At 39.3% G+C, this 24,543-nt stretch overlaps 1 protein-coding gene across 2 annotated transcripts; it reads right to left on the bottom strand.

Moving 5' to 3' along the window:
• Window positions 1–2,128: 2,128 nt before the first annotated feature.
• Window positions 2,129–24,216, bottom strand: LOC116772523 (arf-GAP with dual PH domain-containing protein 1-like). 2 transcript variants are annotated; one of them, XM_032664740.2, is made up of 8 exons: window positions 24,049–24,216; window positions 17,114–17,339; window positions 16,502–16,675; window positions 15,058–15,150; window positions 14,260–14,436; window positions 12,648–12,883; window positions 12,266–12,460; window positions 2,129–5,380 (listed from the first exon to the last, which is right to left on the bottom strand). In XM_032664740.2, the coding sequence occupies exons 1-8, from the start codon at window positions 24,128–24,130 to the stop codon at window positions 5,316–5,318; spliced, it is 1,248 nt and encodes a 415-aa protein (XP_032520631.1). In that variant the 5' UTR covers window positions 24,131–24,216; the 3' UTR covers window positions 2,129–5,315. The 2 variants fall into 2 exon arrangements, with proteins under 2 accessions (XP_032520631.1, XP_032520632.1); XM_032664741.2 differs by lacking the exon at window positions 15,058–15,150.
• Window positions 24,217–24,543: the final 327 nt, after the last annotated feature.

Below are 24,543 nucleotides of genomic sequence, written 5' to 3'. Positions count from 1 at the left end.
TCGGAAACGGATGGATCAATTTCGATTCGGTATTTTTCGTAAAATAGAGCTTTTTCCTGCGGTGGTTCTTACTTTTGTTTGATTAATATGGGTCTATTAGTTCTTTTTCTAAATTTTATTTAACATTTTTGGGTCCATGATACTATAACCGTTAAATGACAATTATTGTGTAGAAGTTTTTTTTTTTGCGGCAATTAAAATTTCTTACTTTAACCAAATATGTATTACTATTTTGTTCTGAGCGGAATATTATTGTTACCCAACGGTTATTTGATACTAAATTACTTTCTGTCTAAACTGCCGTCAGCGTCGACGTTTGATCTCAGAGTGGCATAAGTGGTAACATTATATCTTAACACTCTCTTTCCCCGGAACCTGACAAAACAACCATTTTTATGCAAAAAAAAAAATGTTTTTGAAATTTCATTTCCTTCTATCTGTTTTTCATTTTTATTAAGATAACAACATAAATATAAATAGTCTGAAAAAAATGAAATTTTATTTAAATATTTATAACTGTTGAACACCGGATTAACAATGTTTAAAAAAAGAGGAGAAAAAATGTCATGAAACATAATACTACAATTTATTAAAAATCATGACTGAAATTGTACCTCGAACATTAGGTAACCTTAAAACTATTTGTGATTAAATAGACAGTGAACACCCAGTAAAGCTTTTCTCATTAAGGTGCCGTTGTCCGCTAAACAAATTCCTTTAACTCCCCACAAGGTCATTTTTCAGTTTGCATTGTGCGCGTTATACTATAACAAACCAATTGTACATGATCTTTGTTTGATAATTTGAATCATTTAATTTGTTATGACTTTATTTTCCTAATATTAATTTCACACGAGAAATTATCATTATATCCAGAATCCACACATTACATCTAATGGTCTTCCATAAAACGGAAAAGATTCCTGATTGTTCTTTCCATGAGCTACATATTAAATGTTATCCTTAGGTTAGTACTGAGAATGGCATTGAGAGTGGTGCGAGGATACCGCACTGTCTCCCACGACGCGGCTTGCGTGCTCGCTGGGACGCCTCCCTGGGACTTGGTCGCCCAGGTTCTGGCGGAGGTGTACCAGTGGCGCGCACGAGCTCGATCCCAGGGTATGAATCCGCCCTGGGATCCGGTGGATGATTGGCGACGCTCCGCACGCGAGGAGTTACTCCGTCGATGGAGGCGGCGGCTCTCTGAGCCAGTGGCCGGGTTGCGCACCGTGGAGGCGGTTCGACCGCTCCTTAAGGAGTGGGTGGATCGCCGACACGGTTCCTTGACCTTCCGGTTGGTGCAGATCCTCTCGGGGCATGGTAGCTTCGGGCGGTATCTGTGCCACATAGCCGGGAGAGAGCCGACGGCGGCGTGTCACCATTGCAGTTGCATGGATGATACGCCCGACCTACATTAGCGGAGTGCCCTGCGTGGGAAATGGAGCGTCGCCAACTAGTCACCGAAGTTGGCACGGACCTTTCCGTAGTTCAGGCTATGGTCGGTAGTGAGAGGGCCTGGGCGGCCGTGGTCTCTTTCTGTGAGGTTGTCATCTTGCGGAAGGAGATTGCCGAAAGGGGGAGGGAAGACGATCCTTCCTCGGCACCGATGCGCCGACGAAGGCTGGGTCGTAGGCAGCGGGCTTATGCCCGCCGAATGCCTCCCCGGTGAGAGGAGCCTGCGGGTGTCGGAGGGGTAATCCGATGCCCGATGATCCAGGCAAATGGAGAGCTGCAGTTCTAACGTTCTGGCAGGCAGCTCTTGGAGAAGGAAGGAGGGTGTGGGTGGGGCCCACCTCTCCTACCGAAGGCGGAGTCCCTTAGAGGCTCGTGCGTAGTGAACGGATGAATGGCAGGCCGCCCCCGTTACACTAGCTTACGCACTGCGCCGAGAACGTCGAGGTGGTTTTAGTGGGTAAAAATCCCACATGCCCCGGCCGGGTTCCCCCTCGGTCGGAAGTCTTTTAGAAGATCTCCCCTCGTAAAAAAAAAGGTTAGTACTAAGAACTGGAAGTATTAAAGCTTAAGACTTTTAATACGAAAAAAGCTTTGCTGCGAATGTTCTTATACTTTATGAATCCTGTCTTGTGTTGCTCAGGTTGGTGGAAATATAGAAATAAAACGAAAAATATAGCCTGTGAAAAGTTTAATTGATCTTCTTAAATTACAATTACATATACATATTATGCCAGAGCACACTAAATAGTTAAAAATATTTACAACAAAAATGTAACTTAAGCGAGGCAATGTTTTGGTAAAATTGTTTCAATACTCTACAGCACTAACTAAAGGGAAAGGAATAAACACTCGATGAATGTTTCAAGTCAGAGGCTTCTTATAACATAAACAAGATTTAAAAAATATATATAATACAGATTATATATTTTCTGATATTTATCATTGTAGATAAAAGAAATGCGTATTTAAATGAATTGCATTCAAATAAAGTATACCATTCATCGTATCTCTTTTCATACAATGGTGCCATATAGAAAATTAAAAAAAAAAATAACAATATTCGCGATTTTGAAGAAATAGAAGAATCATATTCATCCCACATCACTTACGCAATATTGTACATCTTTGCAATTTTTTTGGCAGTAAATTATATAAGGTAAAAATTTCATAATTTTTTTTTGTTAATATATTCGGTAAACAGAACATATCAAACGTTAATTTCTCTTGAACTGTTTCAATTATTTTCATACGTCTCGTAGCATAACCATTAAATAACAGAATAAGTTAGATACAGGTATTTAATATTTCAAACAAAAAATATGCCATTGTTTTGTTACCATTGGTTATACAGTGAGATGATGTGTGTAATAGTTCTTGCATCGTCAGTGTGTACAACACCTAGCACGAGTGCATTGTCAAACTAACAACGGTATGTATTCAGTTTTACATTCACGAACCTGAGAACTGTTTACGTTCAATTTGACGATGCACACTCGTGGTTATAAATGCTCAGCACAAGTTGCTGTCCCAACACTAGATTTGAAACGTTTAACTAAGATCTATAAACCAAAAACTGTTACGTTCAGTATGAAGTTAAGTTATAGTTATGAAGGTCAGGATGAAACAAAAAGTAAACGTAATTTCACTACAGATACGAGCTAAATATTAAGCTAACAACGAATATTGAACTATTTTGACACTAGCGTAACGCATAATTATTGCTAAGCAAAACGTCCCAATACTAAGTATACTAACAAAATTATCGTATAAGTTTAGCTAAATTCTCTAAATATAGTAGCTACATAGCAAATCAATGCGTTATTGATTATATAAGTGATAATCAAACATAGATCGCGACCTAAGTTTAGTGCAGTCACACTGCATTTTTTTTTTTTTTGGTATAAACAAAATTTGACACTATTGTTTTTTATTATTTAAAGCCAAAATTCCAGAGTATTCACGCCTAAGTGTATTATAATATTATTGCGTCACTATACCTACATAAGTTGAGACGGCTACCCCATACTATCCGATACAAACCGTGTTTCATTTTAAAACTACTGATATAAGCCGCACGCTAAATAATTAACTACAACACAATCTGTTTCCATTGTATTATATTCCGTATGAGCGTTAGTTGTTATAGATAGACGAAATCTGCTTGTCTCTGAGCTCATCCATCATGCGATTTGACGTCACACGGATAGTTAAAAGTTTTATTCTAAGTATAAGTTCATTATACTATTACTAGATGTATTTTATGTATTAACTACAAAACTGTAATAGTTTTCGTTATCTACAACTCACAATATGTGCATTGATAAAATACTTTTAAGACAATATAATTAAAATTCCTTTATATCTCCAGACTACTTAATAATGTTCATAGATTGTGTACAAATTCCATTAGAATATCTTAAACGAAAATATACTTTAAATGATACACATTAGAGATAGCTCCTGTTTATATAAGATAATTAAAATTATTGCGGTCATTTCATAATGGATTTCCTAATTTTAAAATACCCTAAGAATTTTTGTAGTATTAAAAATAAATACATTTGCATTCCAATGTAATGTAACGTTTACTGAGGCAAGTTGAAATGTTGCAAAAATAATTACCCGTCTAGTTGCACGTATGTACAAAATTGACATAAACGAATTGCATACGTGTACAAAAGTAGCAAAAACTGCATCACAATGTACATTTGTAGCGAGTGTACATGTGGACAAAGATTTCGGTATTAATTTCTCTTAATTTTTATAATTTTATTGAAATTTTTTATTTTCGAATCTGTAGAATTCATTCTTTTATTGTTTAGAAATTAATGTTTATTTAAAAAAAATATAACCTCAAAATATATAAAAATGTATAAGTGTATACAATGTATAAGAAATTGAATAATCTTATACATTCCCAGTATTTGTACACATTCCGTGTATATATATTTTATAATTTCAGATCAATACACAGGAGCAATCTCAGTTAAATTAATTGATGATTAACTAAAAATAATTTATTTTATTAATATTAAATAATTTAGTCAAAGCTTAAAAAAAAAATTGTAATCTAACATTACAATGTACACGCTAGAATCGATATTTCTATTATTAATGTCAGTCGATACATCGCGAGTCGCAATCGTTTTAACATTGATATCTATTCGATTAATTAATTAAGAAAATATTAGAACTAGCTCTTATATGATTATATTGCTTAAAAACTAAGCGTTAAATACGATTACAGTAACGGGTTACACGATTAATTATTACACGAATTCCCTGTAGAATGTCTTTTTCCATGAATGAGAGAGCTTCATTTTTTTTATTGGATATAATTCATTGAATAATTATAATAATGTCATCAGTAATAGGTTTTCCCAATAAATACTCTCAAACGAGAAATGTGGCATTCAATAGAGTGTTACGAGTTATATTGTCATGACGTGTTGACGAGAAAATATAACCCTTGGATATATATATATATATCCTTAACCACATGCGATGCGTTCACAAACCTATATATAATGTGCGTGCAATGTGTGAATTTTTAAAAATTAATTATAATAATCAATAATCACAATAATTAATATAAAAAAAATCAAAGATTCAGTCCCTTCACTGTGTTTCGTTCATTGCATGAAATAAATTATGTACATTTAAAAATAATATTGACTAAACAAAAAAAAAAAAATTAAAAAATTAAATCGTTAATAAAATTCATCTAAACGAAAATTAAATAACATATAGATACTATTTACAAATAAAATCTTATAAAAATATTGTCTTATAAATGTTTTTGAACGTAATATGATTTGAAATTAATGCGTACATTATTAACATCGTTTCCTTACTATGAACTACCTGCCAGAGAATATGCTGATTGAGTTTGATGTTGTGCGTTTCCTGACGAGAGTAGCTTCAACTGTAATGAAATAAAAAAATAATTATATACCTATATAGGAACGTCACTGTCATGTTATTAACATAGGATTTTTATATAATCTGTAAGCAATTAAAATGGCAGCGAAGCGGTAAATCGCAAAGCCCGGTTTGGTAATTTATGTTTTCATTGTATGTTCCTGTTGTATGATTTGTAAAGATGAAAGTATTGTCTTGTTCTAAATTTTATGATTCCGATTTTTCACATTAACTGGTGATTCGAAAACTATACAACTTTTTTTGTCATAGTCTTAATATTTCTAGAAATGAATTGTACTATTGCTACCTTTTTTTTTTTTTTTTGATGACGCAGGGAAACTCTTTTTACGAGCCGTCTCACCGGCCTTGGTGGGGCCGGAGAGGATGTGTGAGACTCGACCTGGGCAGGTCCCTACTCACTAAAACCACTGCGAAAGCCATCGGCCGCTATGTTGGTGCACCCCGGATCTGTCAGCGACAGGGCACACCAGCGACTGGCCGGTCCTGGCAAAGACCGGACTTACTGCCTCGGAGAAAGGGGGCGATCCCGGCAATTAGGATCGCCCCGACGACGCCGGGCTTTCACAGGAGCCGGGTTACCAGCCCGACCCCAGCCCGGGGCGCAGGGGCGCTATTGGAGGAGGCGTTGATATCGCCCCCGGCGCGCCCCCGTCCGTCGTCTGCGGAGGGAGGGTGCATCAGCCGCAACCTCCCGTTCCCGCTCAGATGCCTCCTTCGTGGACATGACCGTCTCACAGAAGGAGGACACCGCCATCCAGGACCTGTCACTCTCGAGCATCTTCTCCGCGACACTCGAAAGCGACAAGTCCACTCCGCCGAGTGCCGCCACAAGGTCTTGGCGCTGCGCAGCCCATCTCGGGCACACCTCGAGGGTGTGCTGGGCTGTGTCCACCGCAGCGCCGCACTCATGGCAGCCTCCTTCCGGCTCTCTCCTGGCCACCCGACACAAGTAGTCACCGAAGCAGCCGTGCCCGGTGAAAACCTGCGTCAGACGGAAAGTGAGAGGCTTGCGTTTCCGCCTCATCCAACGCTCTAGGACCGGACGGAGCGCAGCCGTTGTACGTTTACCGTACGGCTGCCCCGCCAGGTCCTCCCCCCACTCCCGCATAAGGCGCGACTCCCCCTGCCGGCGAACCGCCCGGATCTCCTCTGTCGAAGGGTTCTCTCCGAGAGCCCTCCTACCCGAGACGTAAGAGAACACCTCGGCGAGAACCGACGCCACAAGATCCCAAGGCGGATCGCCGGCAAGAGCCGTCGCTGCGGCCCAGGAGACCGTACGGTACCCCCTAACCACCCTCACCGCGGGCGCCCTTTGCGCGGAGTGCAGAAGGGCCTTGACCCCGCGGCTCATCGGGCGATCAGCCCAAACGGGAGCACCGTACGTGGCTATACTCCGACAGACCCCAGAGTATAGCCGCCTGCAAGCTGCGCTGGGACCTCCGAGGTTCGGGAGGAATTTCCCCAGCGCACCTGCCGTCCTCATGACCTTCGGCACCAACTCTCTGAAATGGGGCACGAAGGTCCACCCTCCGTCAAGGGTGAGCCCCAGATATTTCATGGTAGGGCTCACCCTGACCCTCCCTCCTCCTATGAGGAGGGTGGCACCCGGCGGGGGTCCTTTCCGCCCAGTCCCGCGGAAGAGGAGGGCTTCGGTCTTGTCGATTCTGACCCGAAGCCCCAACCTCTCTATGCGGCTGACCACGAGAGCAGTTCCGACCTCGGCCAGCCGCGCCGCCTCCTTGTAGCTCCGTCCCCGGGATAAGACGAGGGTGTCATCAGCGTAGCATATGACACCCATCCCGGGGAGGAGGCGGCTCCGCAGGACCCAGTCATACCCGACGTTCCACAGGACAGGTCCCAATACCGAACCCTGTGGAACGCCGTTGTCGACTGTCCACCACTCTATGGACCCCCTCCGGTTCTCGACTGCCACCCTCCTCTGGGAGAGGTAGCTGCCTAACAGCCTCCTCAGATACAGGGGCACTCCGAAGTATACGAGTGCCGCCTGTATCGCGCTGTGTGGGAGGCTGTTGAAGGCGTTGGCGATGTCCAACGACACCGCCAACACTACCTCTCCTCTGCGTTCCGCCTCTTCCGTCACCGCCCTCAGGCGTTTGAGGGCATCAACGGTCGACCGGTGGGCTCGGAACCCGAACTGGGACTCTGAAAGTCCCGGTCCCGAGCCTTCCTCCAGGTGCCGAACGAGACGGGTGGCTATAATCTTCTCAAAAGCCTTCCCCGCCTCGTTCAGCATAACCACCGGTCGCACCGCCGAAGCCGAGTCCGGAGGCCGGCTGCCTTTCGGAAGTAGGCATAGCCGGCCTTCCTTCCAGGCCCTCGGGAACTGCTCGGTCCTCAGACAGAGGTCGAACAGTTCCCTGAGGGCTCCTCCGAGGTGCACCAGGGAGAGGGCCAGAACCCTCCCGTGCACCCCGTCCGGACCCGGTGCGCTCTTCTTACTCTGGAGGCGAGCCAGAATCGCCTCCATTTCAGCCTCCGTGACGGTGGGCGGAACGCGGTCGCCCTCTTCCAGCGTCTGCCGAGCCATTCTGGGGGGAGTGAATCCCGCCGGGGCGTCGGGGAAGAGTTCCCCGACGATCCCCCTCAGAACAGCCGGCTGGAGCACCTCCGTGATGGGGGCCGACTGGGCGCAGATTTTGTTCCGCGCCCGCTTGTACGGTCGGCCCCAGGGGTCTCGATCGAGCCCCTCCACCAGCTCCAGCCAGGCTGCCTCTTTGGCTCGGCAGATGGCCTGCTGCAGGATCAACTTTTTCGCCACGTAGACCCTGTACAGCCGGCCATCACGCTCCTCGTCCTGGGGGCGGCGTCGCCTGCTCCGGGTATATGCCCTCCTGGCCCCGTTGCAGGCGACCCGGAGGTCGGAAATGTGTTCCGACCACCAGTACACCGCACCCCGCGGGGGTGGACGTCCAACGGGGGGCATCGCCGCTCTGCAGATGTTATTGAGAACGTCCCCAAAGCGACTAGCCCCCTCGTCCACCCCCAACTCTTCACTCCCCGGGAGACTCCAGCGGCCGACAACGGCCGCTTCCTCAGCCAGCTCCCGGTTGAGCCTTGACAGGGCCCAACGCGGGAACCGACTTCTCTCCCGGGACGACGAGGTACTCGACGCTGGACTCCGGCGACCGGCAGGAGTGGCAGACACTTCGAACCGTATGTAGCGGTGGTCCGAAAGCGTCTCCACTCCTGCCTCAACCCTCCATCCCTCCACTCTGCGTGCGATGGTCGGAGTGGCGAACGAGACGTCCACCACTGAACCTCCCAACCGTCGCACGCACGTCTGGACTGTCCCCGTGTTGAGTAGGGACAGCCCGGCAGTTAGCGCCCATTCCTCCAGCTCCCTCCCTCTGGGTGTTGTGAGGGGATTTCCCCACGCCGTGGACTTGGCGTTGAGGTCCCCCATCACAACCACCTGGAGAGGCGCTAACTGCCCTACCACCGGCCCGAGAGAGTCGAGAAATCTCTCAAAGGCCGGCAGGTCGCGGTTCGGAGAGAAATATACCCCGACTATGGCAATCTCCCCCCGAACCGCCGCCACATACCCGTGGCCCCTCGCCTTGACTGCGAGGGGGGGCACGGCGCCCGGCCGCGTGACGATCGCCACGGAGCCGCCCCTGTCCCCCGCCCAATGAGGTAGGGCAGGGACATAGTACGGCTCCGCTATGACCGCCACGTCAACGGCCCACTCCACCATAGACTGCAGGAAGAGGTCCTGAGCCCCGGCGGAGTGGTTCCCGTTGGCCTGCAGGAAACTGAGATGTCCAGCCATTATTCGGACATCTCAGCTCCCGACGCCCGCCTCGAAACCCCCGCCCTTTGTGGCTGGGCCGGGAGTTTCCCACGGGTGGATGGGGGGCGGCACGAATGACCCCCCATAACATGGTCCGCCGGCTTGCTCGCGTCAGCGCACACAGCGCAGCGCGGTGACGCGGAGCACTGGGCGGACTTGTGGCCCTCCTTGCCGCAGCGGTAGCACAAACCGCTGCGGTCTTTTGGACTGGGGCACGCGGCCGCGACGTGCCCCGTTCCCAAGCACTTGAAGCAGTGCTTGGGTCGCGCCTCCATGTGCGAGAGCCGCACCTGGCTCCACCCGACTGACAGGCTGCCCAGCTGCAGCAGCTTTTTAGCCGCCGCAGCCGGCACCTCCACCAGGGCGGAGCCTGTGCCGCGAGGCCCAGGTCGCACGCTACGAACCCTGACCTGGGCCTCGGTGCAGCCCCCCTCCTGCGCGACCGCGGCTATCAGCCGGTCCGCGGTCGTCGCGTCGTTGAGGCCCGTTACTCTTACGTCCGTGAATTTCACGGGCCTCGACACCTCCGCCTCCTCCGCCAGCACAGACTTCAGCTTAGCGGCCAAAGCGTCGGCTTTGTCCGCGCTGGCTGAGCCGGGCACCTCGATGATGCGGGCCCCTGTTGCCGATGAACGGATTTTCAGGGGCCCGATACCCAGCTCCTTCGTATTTACCTCCCTCTCGGCCCTTAAGAGGACCGACAAGTAGGTCGCCCCCTTAGCCGCTGCTTCAGGCCGTAACTTCAACATTACGGCCTGTGAGCGTGGGAGCGCCACTTTCTTGGGGCCCTCCTTAGGGCCCGCCTTCTTTTTTGGTTGTGGCGCCGGTGTTTTGGGTACCGGCACCACTTCCTTCTTTTTGAGGGCCTTGCGGCGGACCACCTCCGTCCACCCCGCCGCAACGGCCCCGGCCCCGGCAGTTATCGCCTCAGTCCTTCCACCGGAGGTGGATGGACCGAAGGCGGTCCAGGCAACCTCCTTCCCCCCCTTTGATTTCTTGGCCTTCCCCTTGGAGGGCGCAGGGAGGGAAGGGAAATCATCCTCTGACACTAATATTACCGGTGCCGCTGACGCCGGTAAAGGGGCTGAGGATTTGGCCCCTCTTTGTATGGCCGCCTGGCGGATCGCCGCTCTGGCAGCCACGGCGACGGCCGAGTTATCTCCCGCCAGGGGAGGGCGGGCGACCTCTTCCCGCCTAAGCCGGGACTCCAACGCGGTCAGCCGTCCATCCACCAGGTTGCCCACCAACCTGGCGATGTTTGCTTCAAGCGCCTGAAGCTGGTCCTGGCCGACCGGCCCACCTGCCTTAACCGCCGCCGCCCTCTCCCTCATCATCTCCTCGTATTGGAGACGGTGAGCGCGTACCTCTTCTTTGAGACCCGCGTTCTCCCTCTGGAGCCGACCAATGTCGGCTCTTAGGCGGTGGGTCTCTTCAGCCTCGGTGCGCGATACGAGCGCATCCAGGGACTCCCTCAGGAAGGCAGAGGCCTTCATAATTCGGGACGAGTAGCCCCCTTTGAGGTTTCTACTCTTTCCCACCAACTCTTTGATAAGGTCGAGGCTTTTCTCGGCCTCGACCTTTATCGCCTCCGCCCCCATTGCTTGCAGGTCCAAAGGAACCTCCCCCCCCTTCCCCTTCGCCTTCCCACCCCCGTCACTCTCCTTTCGGAGCCTCTTTTCGAGGCAGGAGTCGAAGGCAGCCTCCGACTCCTCCTCCTTCCTGTCCCTTAAAAATTTGCGGGCTCTCGCCAGCGTACGGCCGCGGCCCCGCCTTCCCGACACTACCGGACCCCGAAACATCCCACCCCCGGTCTCGGTGTCGGAACCAGATACGTCCGAGAACAGCCGTTTGGCTCCTAACACCGATTCCGGGCGCGATGACATTGAGTCATCCGCAAACACACTCTCCTTCATCTCCTTACCCGGTATTTCCCCCCGGGAACCCCCCCCACCATCATACTCTCTCTCACTCATCATCTCAACCACACTCACAACAACTTCTAACAAACACGAAAGCAAACGAAAAGCAGAAACGAAAACGACCTCGTTTTCCACGAGTCAATAACGATATCACCTGAGTTAAAAGCAATCAGCCAGTATATCTGTACTATTGCTACCTGGTCAATGTTTCTTAGAAACACCTATTCATAGATTTGTCTTTTGTCAGATTAGAACAAAATTCTACTATAGTAACATTTATTTATTTCATTTTAGAACCACGTGCTTGAAAGTTAAATAATATTTAATATTTTTCTATATACGTACTGTTTTGTATGACATTGTATAGTTTTGTGAGAATTGCGTTTGTGTAAAACATTTATATTTAAGTTGTTTTACAAGGAATGATCAGACATTCTATAGATGCGCACTAAAACGTCATATTGTGCAGCATTGTACACAAATTTGTTCTATCAATCTTAGCTATGTTTTTATTAACAATTTTTTTTTTATTGTAATCAATAAAAATTATATTGCATAAATATTTTTAGTCGGCTTTTAATGAAAGAATTAAGCGCTTGGTATTATCATTAATTATTAACCATTAACCGAAGAATTAATATTTATAAATATGTGGATGAGGTCTAGTCGCAACTAAATTGGTGTTGACCTCATTTGGACAAAATCTTGAAACTAAAATACCATCAACTTTGATTGATTCAAAGGCTAAACCAATTTTGATGTGACTGTTCTTCCGCTCATGAACCTCTAGATTTTGTTCAGGACTTGATGCATTAGAAATTTGAAGAGCACTTCATTTAATAGGACAAAAATTTAAATTTTGTTTAGGGTTTCGAAAATTCTTTCTAAAATACGATACATAATTGTCTAGCTGTCAGAGTATATGATCATCGTATTTTAAATGATGCTGGAAGAAATGTATTTGTACTTTGTCTTCAGAAGTATTAATAATGAACCCTCTACTAGTTTGCAGTTCTATAATTATACGAATCTGATGATTTATTTTAATCATTTTTTAAGCACACTGAAGGGCTAAATTTCCTTAGGCAAATATTGTGAATGGATCATCTGATGATTTGTAGCTCTGTGGTAAACTTACCGTTCAGGTCCTGGGGAGTGAGCGGTCTCTTCAGCGTCGCTTGTATGACAGCGAGCCAGCCCGCCCGGTCCTCGTGTGTGGTGGCGGCTAGTGAGAAGGTTCGCTCGGGAGTCACCAGGTGGAACGGAAACCGCGCCTCCTTACAACCGTTACCCGTGTTCGATACTTTGATATGATAGCCGTTTGATTCGTGGCCTGTAAATATCGATAGACATCGATTAATATTTCCATCGATAATTATGTTTTACATCCCTATTATCGTATAAATTAAAAATTATAGATTCAAAACTGGTCTAATTTATTTAGGAAATATTTCTAAGCGCTGTTTGATTATCAATACTAAGTCAAAAAGCTCTTTTAGCCATTTTCTCAAATAGCTTACCGATAAATATCTCGCCCTTGGGATACGCGTCCAACGGTTCATCGTGGTACATGAGCTTCCTATTGTCCAGTGTGAACCACCTTCGCCTGTGGACATCTGACGGCCGGGGACCTGTCTTCCAAAGCCAGCCCTCACGAGCGAAGTCTTTTGGCAGACGGAGCAATAGATCCGATTGTGGTGTTGATGGGAACGCTACTTGCAATATGTGCAGTTTAGCGCATCGTATAGCCGTATACCTATAAACATTAGCAGCGAAAACTATATATCTATATATATATTATAAACTCGTTAGTTTGTGATGTTTGGGATGGGAGTGTTGCTTGGTACTGCTAATTGATAACCACTGAGGAGATTTTTATAAAACTCTACAATAATATGTATTCTGTATCTGAAAATACAGGCTCTATATTTATAATATATTCTATGTAGTCCAGCGAGCCTTAGTGACTTAGTGTGAAGTTGTATTTTGAATGAAGTCGTGTAATAGACGATAGCCGGCGCTGCTAGTTACAATAATTGTATATTTTGCGCAGACATTCATTGCTATCCAATACTCAATTCCAAAATTCATTCGGTCAAAATTGAATGCATATGTAGTGTTACAAATATTTTTACTTTTTATATTAAAACTCTGTGAAAGGATACTCCATGCTTATATATATTTCAGTTTACAGTTGATATATATATTTTGCTATATTATAAAACATTACAATAAATACATATATCTGTTTTATTCGACTAATTTACTTTATATATTATGTGGATTTTTCAAACAATTTGCTATAATCGTGATTACGATAGAGATAAAAGTCTCTAAGGGACGAACTGGAATGTAAAATGGATTTTAATATTTTATATGAAGTTAAATTTAAATTTGGCAAATCGTGACTATATCGATGTACCTTCCATCACTACGATGCCAAAGTGTTGTATATTACGAAGGTAATATGTATTTGCAAAGATTTAGTTTGTTCGTTTTTTTTTTTTCGTTGTTCAGATTTTTGTGTCCAAGGTGTTGCATACATTCGAAGTTGATAAAATATCTTTCTTACTAAAAACAGTATAAAACCAAAATGTTTTTACTTATAAGGTAACTAGTACAAATCTGCACTTATTCTAAACACAACCTCCTTTTTCTGAAAGTACGTTTGGATATTTTTTATACATAAAAAGAATATTGTTAATATTGTAAATTTGGTTACGTATAACAATTTAATTTTTTTTTTAACAATTGTTCATATAGAAGTAAATAATAATACAAAAACGAAAAAATAAAGCTTCGAATGTCGAATAAAGAAACAAGGATAGAAGATTAGAAATATCAATAAAGTATAATGAGATCTAAGATCTTCGTGAGTTTTATTCATTTAAATGAAACTAATATTTTTCGAATAAACTACGCGTGATTTATTTTTGTAAAAAACTACATACTCCCGACGTTTCGGTTACTTTTCAGCAACCTTCACCACGGGCGGACGAGATGTGATCATTTAAATCAATAAAGTATATTTCTATTCTTTTTTATAAGTAGTATAGAATAATATTTACACAAACCCGTAGGCATTCAGCCAAAGTTTTTTTTATATTTAAAATAATATATAATAAGCATTACCAGCAGTTAATGACTTCCGGATCCTCATGGTAAACGTATATGTGTCTCGTTGAGCCGTCCTTCATGAAGGTTAGCTGCATGGAGTTCCTATGGCCGATCTTATCCGGAGCGAAAGACACGTTCAGCTCAGACAGCTTCAAAACACCCTTCGGCTCTCTATGTTCCTTAACGTGATATCTATTAAATTGAAAACTTAATTAAAATGGAATATATCAATTAATGACGTGAAATAAACAATTGAAATGACATCCCATAGTGTGGATAAAGTAGTGCCGTGTGCTAACATTATATACAAAACGAACGTACACGGTTGAGACGTCGACTCATATGATAATTTCATAAACTTAATTTAATATGAAAAGCGACAGAAAAGAAATCCCGAAGAAATAACGAAGCAGATTTCTATAAAATTATTATCCTGAAAACGGTACTTTCATGTTAAATAAATATATTAAAATACAAAATAATTCGTAGATGTATGGATATCTGTTAACTATGTGTTTCAGTTCCATATATTGTGACTTCGAATGTAATGTATTTAATGATTGATGTGAATATTATTTAAATTCAAGCATACGTTACAGGATGATCATATTTACAAATAGCGTGAGTGGGAAGGCTTATAAGAAGCAAGCGATATTAAACCTTTTTATACCGGGAAGCTAAGCATAGTTGTGAACGCGGGAAGAGATCGAACGTTTATTTCGATCGAATTTTCTATACATATTGTTTTTTTTTTTTAATAATATTAAAATTCTACATAATCTGTGCTACATTGAACCGTTAAACACTTCTTACCTCAAACGACCCAAGTTTTTGAGTCGGAGATGTTCGAAAATCCGACCGAGACAACCCGATGCACGGCTACAGCCGTCGGAAGCGTCTTGGTACCTAAGAACCATTCCGGATTAACACTAAACTAATTAACAGAATCATTCACATAATCAATTTTGATATTTTCCCTCTTCTTATTCCGTGCATCTCCTCTCTGTATTATATAAACGTCACGATAAGGATTTTATTAAATATGTCACTGAATGTCACATTTCACTTTGACATATTTATTGTTAGGATTTTTAATTTTTTTTTTTTTAAGAATTATCGCACAAACTAGCTACGACTTAAAATAGAAATCCTAATTTATTTATTCAATTTAAATAATAAGTGAAGTTCTTTTTTTAATTTATTTAATGTCGATGAGATATTGCGTGTTTTGATAGTTGTCAAAGTAATTTATTTTGAGGTCAAGCGGTTTTAATTTTTTATAGCAATTCATTTCATATAATGAAACTCAAATTCTGCTTTCATCCAACTATAAAAAGAGCAAATAACATATTAATAAGTATGAGTTGACTTGATATTAGTTATTTCTTTGATGTTTTTATTGAGATAAGAATAAATTTCTCATAACATAAAATAATTTTAAGACAAATGAGTGCAGTTTCACGTTAAAGTCCTAGTTTCATACGTAGTCGTGTTACGTCAATGGCTTTCCTTTGTGCATTCATTCGATTTGCCATATGCGAATTAATAGTCTGACGTCTTAAGAATTCAATAATGAATCTAATAACGCACATTATTCACAGCGATTGAATTTTTTATACCTATATTAATGTTTGTTTTCTGATAAAGATGTGATAAGTGTGCAAATTGAAGTCAGTCACAGCAGCAAAACCTCCGAGGAGTTCAGAATTACGTCAGCAGTCAATATTTGTTCTGGCCTCCTGACGTAGCAGTGTGGAAGATTTCTCATCATACGTCATTATATCAAAATTCTTTGATTAACAGTTAAAACTGCTCTACACTACACTTGTCAAAACCACGGAGTTCGTATATACGGTCGTGTAAAACGGACTTAATGAGTTTAAAACTCAGAATTTGATAAAAAAGTCATAACATCTGGATAAAATTTGTTTGTGTATTTCATCATTGTAAAATATACACTGGAGGCGCTTATTGAATGATTATACCGTCACTGTAATTTAGCCACATGAAATAGCGTGTTAAAAGAAATGTATGTCAATGAAAAGCGATTAGATTAACACAAAATATTTTTTTTTACGACTGTTACACAGTACCATCATCACGGATGAACATGTGATATGAACTGAACATAAAAATATGAACGATCGGTGTGACAGAGACCAATCACGTAACATGCATGTTAAAGGGTCTTAAACATTGACTACGCAATACACATATAACTTAATGTGACGTCTGATACAGTTTCACCCGGACTTACTTCAGTGTGTCCTCGCTTTCATTGAGAACAAACTTTCTGAGCTGATAGCGGCTGTCTTCTTTGCCTCTCTTCATCAGAAAACCGACCATTGAACCAGAAAGGTAATTCTGACGCTCTGGGTGACAGAATTCCTCTCTCTCGTACTTCGCTCTTATCCACTGCTCAATTAAGACCCTGAAAACATTTATATTATATACATATACGCATACATATAAAAGCTTATATATAATAAATGTCTTATTAACAATATTTTATTTAACTCTCGTTTTTATCTGTTTACATTCACTGTATGGGATGTTCGATATATAGATAACGCATTGAGGTCAACTTTTTTTTTTCCAAATCTTGCACAGATTTAACGTGAGCCCATGAAATTGTAAACAATATTATTATGGTTATACAAAGTGGATATTAACACGAGCGTATTTTACGTTAATAAATATAAATCTTGTGTTATTTATTAGCGGACTGTTAATAATTTATACCGCCTATTTATCATATATGAATGGATGCAACCTAAATATACACCAAGGATAAAGGATATATATATATATATATGTGTATGTGTGTGTGTGTATGTATTTTTTGTACTAAAGCCTTTCAAAAACTTACTGCGGATCATTCTTCGTGGGACGTCTGTAACAGGGTGGTACTCTCTCCTCGTATTTATTCTTAGCAGCTGTATTTCCCACTTCCTTCATCCTCTGGACCTGGGAGTCCTCCCAGCGGTCGAGTTCCAGGTGTTTGACTTTACTGATGTGCGCCCCCATGCAGCGATGAACACTGGCGCATCGCATGCATATGAATATGCCGATGTTGTATGACGCCCAGTCGGGATCTAGAATGAGAAGTATCGTATAATGTTTTTACTTTATATTTATAAATAGTTTGTCCTAGATTTAAAAATTTTATATAACGTACGCATGATATACCTCCGTCGTTTTTAAACAAAATCTAGGCTAGCATTTAGATAACATTGTATACAATTCCATTGTAATAAATAACAAATATTATATAAAATTAAAACATACTTTGTTATTTACGTTAATCATATGTTGTTGTTAATCTTGTTTGCAATAAAAATGATTTATAATTATGTATTTAATATGGTATTATGCGGTGGCGAATAGGCATAAAATAAATGCCCTTCCGATAAAACGTGTTTATCAGTTATCTGAGATAATACGTTTAAGATCTAGTGGATACTAGATATTAATATATATTAATACTATATACAAACATACTTTACTCTATGGCACTGGAATGCTGATACTTCATTATATTACCGGGGTACTTAATGTTGATTTTGATTTTATATAGAATCCATACATTCAGAGTACAGAGTAATTAAAGTGACAGACAAAACATGTATATAATAAACATCGATAAGTAAAGAGAAACTAGGTATATAATGAAAAACGATTTTAGACGCTGTGAGAGTGCGGTTTTTGGCACGGAGGATAAGTCTGCGTTAGACAGTATTTTTTGCTTTATTTTTTCTAACGTTATATATTTAGAACTGTTGCATTTGATCGTTATTTGTTATTTGTTTGGATAGATAAAGGTTCATTGTTATCAGCGACGATTGAACAAACAATAACGTACTCTATGACGTCAGTGTAAGCGCCTTGCGATATGCAAGTAACAAATCAATAATAAAAAAATGCCCACATCCGCTCAACTGTTTACAATATCTATGAATGGAGTCAGCGGATTAAACGAGTCAAGAATATACAACGCGATGGTCAAACCAAAATAGTATTAACATTCAGCCCCCGTAGAGAATTTGAATCATCAGTTTAAGACAATCGTCTTGTTTCATAATGTACGGTTACAACTACACAGACACGCGGACACGCCGACACGACGTCACACACTCACACACACAAACGTGGCCTCTCTCCGTCGTAAATAACACGCTATGTTTTGATCATAACAATTGTATGAATCTGTTATTGCGATTTTTTACTGGTTTAAATCGTGTTATCAAAGATTCTGATTCTCTACTAGTTTAATTATATATATGTACATAGGTTCTAACATTCATATATATTTTTATCTATAGTATATAAAACATTCATGAAATGTTAAAGTAAAAATTATTTGGTCTAATACGTTTATTAATAGTTTTCATTAAACAGAACTTAATCAACCTCTTTAGTACCAAACTCTTTATTATATTTCTCGTTTTTAATACGGTTTAAGAATTAAGTCATAATTTATTCAGAACATTTGAGTGTGAATCCGTTTTCTATTTTTATAAATTACTATTATATCTTTGATACCTACATAATTTGCATCGAATTTGCTAGCGATCGATGGTAAAGTACCGAAAAAATTATAACAAACGTAATCTTTTATCTTATAAATAACAAATATTTAAATTGATAAAAATATCAGTGGCGAAAATCTACAACTCTAGTATATATTTTAAGACCATAAAGGTTGTTTACACAGGATGTCAAAAAAATGCTTTAACAACTCGTAAAATAATAATATATAAAATGAATGTTAAATTCCAAAATTCCTATCGCATTGCTAAGTTAATTGCTTCTAGATAAGATTAAACGCAAACATAAATGGTTTGGAATGAAAGAAAGCTTGCATCCGACGTCCAAGTAAAATGTACACGTCATTGATTGCTTATCTCAAAATACCGATCGCAATACAACAGTGAAAAGAACACTAAAGAGCAGTTGGTGTTGTTAGTAGCGATTACCAACCCCGAAGTAATTTGACATTTGACAATTAAGCTAATGAATGAAGGAGTGAATGCTATTTTACTGATATTGAATGAGAGAATACAAACAGCTGAAATAACGCTCAAGACTTAATAACATTCGTTCATTTGCGTTTCAATGTTTTGTATTTCTGAATTGTTCAATTAAATACGATTAATATTATTTTTATTGTAATGACACTAAAAAATCATTTATTTCGACACAATCGAATGTATACTGGCATCTAAATTAAACATATATATTTTTTTAATTCATATAAATTTATAAAAGACAATTCTTATACAAGTTGGAGATAACACTTAATAGTAGTCATCAGTTATTTTTAAACAGTGATAAAAAACAAGCATTTCTATTTATATATATGATTAATGTCAAACAAATATAAAGCAGGTTTTATATTTATTTTTTTACGAAAACGTATTATTACCGCATTGCATCATGACGTCAGAATGGTGACGTTAAAGATAACAGAGTCAATAAATGTAGCGATTTATGTTTCCACAACGTATTTATAGTAATTTAAATTCATATACATAGGTATACATTTTCATGGATATCAAATTATCGCGACGTGTCCAATCGAATTTTGTTTCTTAATTGGCGGTAATTAAAGTTAATTTTTTTTTACCCAAAATTCGGGTGCTTGAATACGAAGTATGTATTATCTTTAATTCGTAATAAAAAAAACTAAATTTGACTCCTGCTGTTGTACTTTTACCTTTTACTTCTATCGAATAAAATACGTTCCAATGGGCTAAACCAGGGATAAAAAAATGTTGCAATAATTGCCTTCCTGTTTACAACAATATGGCCGTTTAACCGCAAATATGTTTGCTTTTAGTAGCAAAATCAAAACAACTTTTACTTTTACGTTATAAACATATAATACGGTAAAGAAATTAACCAATTATCGAACAGGATAGACCTTTTAACGTATTTAACATCCTAATTGAAACCTTACAAGTTCCTGTTACCAAAGTTGTTGCGCGGGAAACTCCAAATATGGCGGAGTCAGCTAACCATGAAATAGGGTGACCACATATTCAGGGCGTTGAATGCCCGCAGCCAATCTTTTAATACTGCCTATTTTAACCACAATTCTTAAAGTTCTTCCTTGGCTTGAGCTTAAAAATTTCAGTGTAACTATAGGCTGTATACAAATATATAGTGCTTTTCTCTACATACGAATTTGAACCGTAATCTTAACATCCATATTCTCTATCTGAATTTACTTAACGTATAATTTTTTATATAGGTTTAAAAATGTGAAGATAATTTTCATTAAAAAATTAATCGGATTATTATTCTGATAAAATTTTAAATTATGCAAAAAATATTGACGGTCTCATGCCATGTATATTCAAGCAAACAGAGAAATGACCTCTTTTCCTTCCATTTTAAAGTTATTTAGCCGAACTTACTAATTTACATAGTAAGCGGAATGTATTTTTTTTTAATACCGAAATATTATAATGCACTCATGAGTCTAAAACTCCTGAGTGCATTATAATATGCATTTGTTCTGCTCGATTTCTGAACGTCTTATTATATTTGCAGTTTTAGAATGATTTACCTGATAAGACTCTTTCGGTATGTAATGTAAAAAAATAACGTATTGTAAAAATAGTTAAAAAAAGGAAATTAGAATTTGTCCATTCTTTAAGTCGGTTGAACAGTTCAGCAACTTACGAAAGTTATCAAGGTCACTAGAGATTAATCATTTCACGGTGGATTTCCATTTGCAAATTATTTATTTTATTATTTATATATGAAAATTTAAGTTCATTATGCAAAATAACTTGTCCGTAATTTAAAACGCTGAAGTACATATAATATTAGTTATATAATAATTGGGACGTGATAATGTTTTTAGCTAATATATTAAATAAAATGTTACATTACTTCTTCATGTATTTAAATTCCGAACATGTTTTTATTTATACAGTGAGTTTTTTTTTTATTAATTATCGCTTAGGCTTCATTCATACTGACAAAAATTTTATTCATAAAGGTGATTGTTACTGAAATTTCCATTCATTTGTCGAGTTAAATATATTTTCTAAATCTTTTAAGTTTTTGGACTGAGATATAACTTTTGAATTTATTATGATTAAATTAGGCGATAGTTTATCCATACAAATATTTCGTAATGATATTTTATTTATGTCTTCACACTTGTCAAATATTAATACAATGTAATATAAAAGTTAGATAACGTTTGGAGTTTAGTACAAAATAATTTTCTTTACCGTTCAGTAACGTTCTTTCGAGTTTATATTTCACAATAAACACGTAGAGTCCCATGGTTTTTAGATTCTCATATATATACCTATGAATGAAAACGACGAAGTTGTCAGTCTGATTACTGCAAGTACCTACTACGGACTATGCTGTTGTGTTTCAATCATAAAGAAATAACGGTCTGAGAGGGAAGTGGTGTTAGACATAAAATTCCCATGACTAATGATAATAATATCTCTCATTATATAATTTTCTATAACTCTATTATCTATGAATGAATAGACGAAGACAGCTCAATCACTAGCTAGAGGTGGTTTACATCATATATTTTTTATTTTACTGTAATAATTATATTAATAATTATTTTTAAATCTACGTTTATACAAAAATAAGCATATTAATGAAAATGAAAACGTTAGTGTTTAGGTTGGGAAATCAAACTCGTACAAGGCCAATACACTTTTTCCGTCTCAAGCGTCAAGTGTTTTTTTCTTAAATTGATGAACTAATAATAAAATAATAAAGGAACTTCGCCAATAATAAAGATATTTGTATTGTTTTTATTATAAAAAAATAACAATTTTAAGCAATGTAAATATTAACTGTCGTTTCATTTTGATTAGTCGACAAACGTCTGATATAACAAATCATAACACGCGTCTTCGATCGCTCCGCAATACGTTGTACTTGTTTCGGAGTCACCATCTAGGTCATGACCTAATTGCATTCGTTCTTTAATTATTATTTATAAAATTGTATCATATCTATTTTTGTTACATATACGATCTCTTTTGACAAACACCTTAAATGTCAAAGTCAAAATGATGTTTTATAGTTTGTTTTTTTTTTTTTTATTGTTTTTAAAACGCAATGTCACCGTTCAAACAGCTATCTCGGTTTGTGAAATCTATTATATTATCTAAAGCTAGTCGATCGGTTTCCTAGTCTGACTCATATGAAAGTGGCTATGTAGGTCTCGCACCCCACCGCTAGACGGTGAATGAGTCATTGCGATGAGGAAAAACCATAATATTTCGGTACATCAAATCACCGCCGTTTACTGTTACTTACTGTACTTATCATTTGGCTTTGTCTTAAATGTCAAAAACTTATAAATAAGATATATATTATGTTATATTAAATAAAAAAGAACTTACAATAGCTTATATTTTTCTTTTAATAGAATAATATATCAAATTTATATATTGCTTAATGTTTGACAATAATAAGTAAATGATAATATATAAGTATATTTTTAACAACCCGTTGCATAACCGTTATACAGGGATAACAGATAATTACACATATAATTTTTTATTACTTGAAGTTATTTAAGTGACAAAGTTCGTATCTATTCATCTTTGCGACGTAAAAATAAAAACCCTTAATTGCTTCAGTTATGCCAAAAGTCTGGATGGCTTGCCAAATGTGTCTGCATTTCTTATTTAAAGTAAAATATAAAGTCGTTCTTACTTTTTTTCATGTAATTTTTTTTTTCATTTCATGACAAATCTCAACCTGATAGTTTAAAAGTTTCCAAATATCGTTATAAAATGCAATATTAGAAAAAAAAAATAAAATTTACGCGATCAGAACCTATATTTTGACTCTACAATAATTGTATCGTAAAATGTATACCTTCTTCTGAAATAATTTTTAAAACATCAGACACATAATTGTTTATTTTTATTTCATATGACTATATTCTTTAATATTTTTTTAATATATTATTACGTTATTATATTTCCGAGCCCTTATTTAACTAGTGCTGTCGTGTCTACATGTGGCGTATAAACAAGAGTGCAGTAAATTATGTAACTTAATCTACAGATGTATAGTGAGTTCGAAGAAAATTTTATAAAATGGACGTCTAAAAATCGTAATGTCATCAAATTATAATAATATTTCATACATTTAAGAGCTTTAAACAAAAGCTCGTTTTTATTACTGTTTTTATGTTTTCTTTAATTATTATTTTTTTCGTTTTCATTTCGCTACTACACACTACTGCATCGAGTTGGATGTAAATTATGTGATTTTTATAGGCAGTATAAACAGTCTAAAAATAATATATATTTTATAGTATTGTTATATTTACCATGAAGGACACCTATTGGTAATAAACACAATAATAATCCTTCCTTCCTCAACAAACATTTAACTTTTGAATTTCCAAACAATAATAATAAAAACATTTTTGCTCTGATAAGTTATTGTAGAGTTAAGGTTAATTTAAATCTTAATTATTCGTCGTCATATTCAAACATCAAGAACATGCCAGAAGTTTTGTACCACGAAATATTGACTTGAATTTATATTATACAAACCGGACCAATTCTCATAGGCGTTCTTACATTACCTACTTACAACATATCCGCTTGTTTGATCATCGTTACATTGTTATTGTGCTCAATGTTGATGATTTGTTTTCATTGAATGCATTTTACGTCGAGGTCACTGAACTCCCAAGCATGGACGCACTTACGCCCCCCGCCTATTCACCACCCCATGGAAATACCACGCTTTACAAGATGTGTAAGCCACTAATAAAACACTATAACATACCCACGCTTCCACAGTCGGCACAAACATTATTCCCTGGTTTCTTTAACAACTCCTGTAACAATTTTTCGTTATGATCTACCATCGTGGAACTTTTGCATCAATAATGAAGACACACGCCACTAGCGTACGTCGCCACCCGAAAGTCAAACGCACGCCTCGAACGCGATCTTCGCTACTGCGCGAGGGAGCGAGCCAGACTTCGACCGACGCGGCGATTTGGTTCAACAAACGCCATTTCGTACGTAACTAGTTTCTGTTTCACTCGACCCTATTATACGCCATTGGCATGAATGAGATGGAAAGAGAGGTCTAGTTTCTGTATATGAATGAAATCAGTGAGTAGCGGACTACACGATATAGGTGTCTATGTGTCGATGTAGTGGTTGTCTCGTAAAGTTTTACCTGTGTGTGTTTGGCGTAGTACGTGATACGACGTAATACAAGCGCCGTCGCCGTCTCGCGTAAATTCTTTATGTAGGTACTTACAACATTAAG

Source organism: Danaus plexippus, chromosome 12 (genome assembly GCF_018135715.1).
Source record: "Danaus plexippus chromosome 12, MEX_DaPlex, whole genome shotgun sequence".
NCBI classification, from domain to species: Eukaryota; Metazoa; Arthropoda; class Insecta; order Lepidoptera; family Nymphalidae; genus Danaus; species Danaus plexippus.
The sequence above is the reverse complement of the archived record's forward strand: the minus strand, read 5'-3'. Positions and strand labels throughout refer to the sequence as shown.